Source organism: Gymnogyps californianus, chromosome 1 (assembly GCF_018139145.2).
Source record: "Gymnogyps californianus isolate 813 chromosome 1, ASM1813914v2, whole genome shotgun sequence".
Classification (NCBI taxonomy): domain Eukaryota; kingdom Metazoa; phylum Chordata; class Aves; order Accipitriformes; family Cathartidae; genus Gymnogyps; species Gymnogyps californianus.
In genome coordinates, this window is record NC_059471.1 from 134,938,554 (window position 1) to 134,944,304 (window position 5,751).

At 52.2% G+C, this 5,751-nt stretch overlaps 1 protein-coding gene across 1 annotated transcript; it reads left to right on the forward strand.

The window, feature by feature from the left end:
- Nucleotides 1-233: 233 nt before the first annotated feature.
- Nucleotides 234-2,286, forward strand: LOC127016252 (uncharacterized). Its single transcript, XM_050896672.1, is given in 3 exon segments — nt 234-315; nt 1,581-1,847; nt 1,850-2,286. Coding segments are annotated over 3 exon segments (786 nt in total).
- The last annotated feature ends 3,465 nt before the right edge of the window (nt 2,287-5,751 follow it).

Here is a 5,751-nt window from a genome sequence, read left to right on the forward strand (position 1 = left end):
GTAGAGGGAATTGAGTACAGGCTTTGGGGTTCATGAGAATGAGTTTGAAGGCTTATATATTGCAAAGCAGCAATCATAACCCATTGCTACTAGAAGGAAACAAACTGAGCATGAAGAACCAATGAAGAAAAACACCTGCATAAGACAAGCAATAAATGAAATGCTCTTGATTTCTTTTAAGAAATTTGCCAACACACTAGGGACAATGACTAATTAATAACAGATCTATGACAATGAAGGAACAGAAGGAAAGAAATAAATGGAAGAGTACAGTCAATCCTTATTATTACCATAATGGTGACGTTTCTGGCAAGTGTAAGCAGATATACGATGGAAAACACTAGGAAGAGCACAAGCTGCGCATCCAGAAAACTGGAACATTTGAGCAGGACTAATTCTGTTGTGAGGGCTTGATATCCTTTTCTCATTTCTGCAAAAAAGTTCTGCTGGAAAGAATGATCATAAGACAAAGGAATGAAATAATAGTATCACAGCTTAATCCATTAGAAAAGCTAATCTTTTCCCAAATACACCATTATACCTTGAAATGCTACAAGGACTGAAAATATTTCACACTTTGAGAGAGTCTTTCACATGGGAATAACTCTAAGAGTAAAAATAGTAATAATAAATCACGGTACCTTCTTACTTGCTGCCCAACTAGGACTCCAGAGGAGTTTAAGCCATGTACCTAATAACCTTGTGACATGAAGGTCTACATACAAAGACAAAAATGAGGAAGCTCACATGGAAATCAAAGGAAATAAGAACAAAACGAAGGCTGAAATCTTCTGAGAGGAAAAGGTAGTGTTCCCTTTACCTAAAGGTCTGGTTTTAAACATCCTTCATCACAGAGCTTTGAAAATTTGTATCACATAAGTGTAACTTCTCAGACACAATGTCAAAGACTTGCTGAAACTTAACTCACATGGGGAGTCCCTGCATTTCTCTCTCACACACCGGGCACAAATACTGGGTATTTTTCCCTGCTAAGGGGCAAGACTGGAATGGAGGAGGGGAGAATGGATGCTGGCACCGAAACGTTCAAACTCCAAGTTCTGTCGCTGCTTAATACGTCTCTACTAACAACCCTTCTGGGGTGATAGGCCTTGACAGGCAGGACCCAACGGGACCCATGTCTGGGCAGCCTGTGGCTCTGGGATCTCGTGACATGGGGAAGGAGGTCCTCTCCCCAAGAGTGGCAATGTGGGTTTGGGTCGGAAGGGAGAGGCAAGGGCTGAAGGGAGAGCTGTCGTAGGGCAGGGCCAGGGAGGAGAGCACAGAGGAGAGGAGAGCGCTCGGCCTTGTAGCAGCTCCCCCTGTGCCAAGTGCTGGGAAAGCCTCTGCCATGGAAAGCGGGAGCAGAGCTGGGGAGCAGAGCTGCCCCCTGAGCTCAGCCACAAAGGGCGGAGCCAGCGGGGATGATGTCACAAGCAGAGAGGTGAGGTCACAGAGGAAGTCCTTTCCTATTGGTCCCCGCCACCCAGGGAGAGCCCTTGCTCCCTCTGCCCAGGTGAGCAAAGGGCCGGAGCCTGCAAAGGAGAGGGCCTGAGCCTGAGCCCTTCTTCCGCGGGGCTCAGCCGAAGCAAGGTCGGTCCTGGCCTCCCTGCCCCAGACAAGGCTTGGCCAGGCCGGCAAGGACGGGCGCAGGCAACCCGAGCCCAGAGCCAGGAACCACCAGCGAGAGCCAGCAAGGAAAGCAAGGACAGGCGGGCAAGGGAGGCAGGGCACACGGGAAGGCACGGCGTGGAGAGACCCGCGGGAGCAAGCTGTGAGCAGCATGTCCGGAGCAGAGGAGGTCTGCACGGTGCCTGAGCAGGAGTGGGCGCCCGAAGTGACATGTTCTGGGGCCCCTCCGAAGGCAGCGAAGCGAAGGCCAAAAAGAGCCGCTCCTCCCGGTCCTCCCGGGCCGGGCTGCTGTTCCCTGTGAGCCGTGTAGACAGGCAGCTGCGCAGAGGCCGCTTTGCTGAGCGCTTTGGAGCCAGGGCCCCCGTCTATCTGGCTGCGGTGCTGCAGTGGGTGACGCACAAGACCATGGACGTGGCTGGCAAGATTTCCAAGAAGAGCAAGCAGCAGCGCATTTCTCCATCACACTTGCAGACGGCGATGCAAAAGAGCTCTGTGCTCAAGCAGCTCCTGCGAGGCAGCATGCCCAGGTGCCGCGGCAGGGCTGTCCCCAAAAGCCAGCGCGTGGCCTCATCCTCCAAAAAGAAGACGACCAAGAGTAAGAAGAGATGCCCCTGGCAAAGGGCTGCACCTGCCCGTGCCACTGCTGCTGTCAAGTGAGAAGAAAGCAGAAGCTCTTGCCCCCCACTGGCAAGGCAAGGGCTGCTACACGTGCAAGGCTCTTGCCAAATCCAGCACTATGGTCGAAGGGTACAATAAAAGCTTTTGCAATGCCATGTGGGACATCGGGCCTTTTGTGCTCTGCGTTGGACTAGCGTCTCCTGGCTGGCCAAAGGCAGGCAGCTGGACGCAGGCAGAAAGCTCTGCAAAGGGAGGCTGTAGCACAGCCCTTGCTGAGAAGGAGGGCAGCAACCTGCCTGGAGGGCAACTGGCCCTGACGGGCAGCACCAGCCTCCAGCTCAGGTTTGCGCTTGGTGTGAAAGCAGCTGAGAGGGGAAGAAGGGATCTGCCCCCCAGAGGATGGGCGCAGGCTGTGAGGGATGGTGAGGGTGAATGTTTCTGGAAGAGCAAAGGGCCCTGGAGGTCCCAAGGGGGAATATGGGAGAGACAGCAAGTGCCCCGCAGTCCAGCCACGTTTGCCCTTCCTGGGTGGGGAGGGCAGGAAAGCACTTGGGCTCATCACAGCCAGCACCCCAATTCCCACAGCTGCCTGCCCATGCAGAGCTCGGCGGCCAGTGTCTTCCATACCTTGCTTTCCATGGCTCTAGGAGAGCCCTCAGGTTCCTGATCCAGCCTGAGCACGCTGCCCGCCTTTCTTCCAGGTGAAGCACGCAAGGACAGGCCCTCCTGTGGGATCTTCCCATCGGGCGTATCCCCACTTGGGACCATGGGAAGGCAGGAAAAGCTGCTTTCTGACAGTGACTGTTATTCATTTTTCCCCACTTCTCCTGTTTATTTCCACACTGCAAGGTCTTCTGCGTGTTAAGTGTGTATCCTATACGTCTAAGCTGAAGTTCGTTTTCCCTGGAACTCCATGGGAAGAAAGGGAAGAGAAAAGAAGGGCACACGTGTCATAGGAAAGTGTGTTGTCTGGTTTCCACAGGCAAATGCATTCCACTCAAAACTGCGACAAACAGGTGACACAGCTTGTTGCAGGATTTCATAGAAGCTCAGGACATGAAGCGCTTTGGCCCAAGGAACAGCTAAAACACCCTCTTCTTTCAATCTCACTCTACTAACACATTCCAGAAGCGGTTTCTGGTGGGGACCAGGGGCAAGACACATCCATCTCCCGTTGTCTTGAAGCCTCAGAGACAATAAGCAGCACATATAAACACATCCCTGACACACCTGGGAAATTATCTCAGTGGCACCACAAACTTCCTGTTGCTGACATAAATGATACTGATTGATATAAACACTGATACTGTGGGGAATTTTTAAAAAAAGCAGGTATTCCTGACTGATAATCAGTGCTCCAAATGCAAGTCAGCTGCTGCAATGCTATGAGATTTAAAATATTTTCAGTATATTAGGGCAATCAAAGGTTAAAAAAACCAACCCACATCTGGAAATTGGCAAAATAAGCCAAGGCTAACCAGTGTTTTGGTTCTCCCCTTTCCTGGTGTTGAGGTGTGTGGCACAAGATAACCTGGCATGAGAAAGAGATACAGGAGAGCATGTCCTCCAGTTTGACCCATACTGAGGTGTGTTAAACAACTGCGCTCGAGTTTCTGTCTATAAAACGAATTTTCACATTTTTCAAGGGTGAGGATCTCTCTGACCATTTATTTCCAACAGGGATTTGCTTGCTCCTTTCCTTTATAGCCATATTCCCCGTTTGTTTAATCGCAAGGTATTTTTTCTAGCTGTGGGGCAAGACTGGAGTGGAGGAGGGGAGCACGGACGCTGACCCTGAAACTTTCAAAGAAGTCCAGGCCTTGTCACTGCTTACAACCTCTCTGCTAATGGCCCTGTCGGCTCAGTGGCTTCCAGTCCTCTCTGCAAGTTGGTCCCCATTCTACGTGACGTGAGAAGAACAGCGCTCTTTCTCAAGCATGGGAGTGACGGGAGGAAGAAGGCATCTCCAAACGAGTCGGGTCGTTTCCACTCCATGGGGCACTGCGGGAGAAACCTTGACAGTGGGACTGAGCTGTGAACCGGGGATGTGGGGACAGGCAAGCTTTGGCAGAGCAGAGGGACTCAGATGGGACACGTTCAGACCTGCTGTAAATGGCACCAGGCATTTTCAGAGCCTTTAAGGCACGTGAAGGGAGAGAAAACGGATGCAAAGGAAGAAAGCAAATGAATGCAGAGAGGGAAAGGGGTCAGCAATGGCTCACAGTTGCAGATTCAATGTTTTGGACAAAAGGGGATCCTGGCGCTATAGAGAGAATTATCAGGGGCAACATGGAAGGGTGGGAGTGGACAAAGTCCTGTATTTGCTGGGGCAAGACAGAGGAAGAGCTAGAGGTAGTGATTGGGAAAAGCCCTCTGTGTTACACCTTTCATGCGTAAAGAAATGAAATGGGGCAGTTTTGGTCTTTCCAAAAGGGTGACCCTTGTTTGTTGATCCTGATTGCAGTTTAGCAATCCCAACCACAGTGACACGTTTTCGGATTCAGCGTAACACCAGCACGAGCTGAGCTTTTATTCCCGACAAGCTGCCATTGAAATAAATGTGTAGATGCCTTTGTGCGTGTGCCTGCAAACAGAGGAAGGTTTATATTTGTTATGGACATGAGAGTGGGCAAGGCAAGTGACGAGTTGTGTTCGCCCTATGCACGGGCGGTACGAGCCTGCCGAGGGTCCGTGGGTGGGTAGGCAGGTGGGAGTCGCAGGTAAAGCCTGGAGCCGCCTTCTGCTGTGGCAGAAAGGGAGAGCTGCAGACCGGGTGGTGCTGGCTCCCCGTGGGCAAGGAAGGCAGAGGAGCAGAGGTCATCATCTGTCCTTGTCTCGGGGGAGGAACTGTCTGTTGTTGTGTTGACTTTGTCACAGCCCCGGAGGCTTCACCAGGTGTTGCCTGGCGGCCCTGCACAGCCAGCCCCTAACATCGTCGCCAGCAGACGTGTAAACGCTTTGCAAGGGAAGAACTCTTAACTTTTAACAAACCCCACTGTGGCCTCTGTCACAGCACAACAACGGCACTGGGAATCACCCGTGCCACTTGCAGAAGCCCCGTCAGACTTGTTATCGTTGAAACACTGACTCCTTAACGATGCCTCGTGCGGCTCGTCTCCCGGCACCACGGGACCCTCCCCTGTGCCGTTTGGGCAGGCAGAGCCTCTGCCTGCAGGCTCCGTTACCCGAGGTGCTGAGTAGGGCCGTGAGACCCACACGCTCGGTTCAGGCTCTGGCAGTGTATTGCCTGCGTGGCAGGTCAGGCACAGCCACCGCTGCTGCTGTAGCATTCGTTGCCCCATCGCTGTCAGACAAAAGTCAGGATTTCACCCTTTACTTAGCTCAGGCTCAGTTCTCTTCTCAGCCATTTCCTCCTGTGTTCTTCCATCCACTTCTCCATCTGCAGCTGCTCCCTGGAAGAGCCATTGTTAGCTGCTCCTCCCTGTCCTGTTGTGCTCTTCAGCTGTGCTTCCCTTGCCGTCTCAGGGATGAAGTGATTCCTGT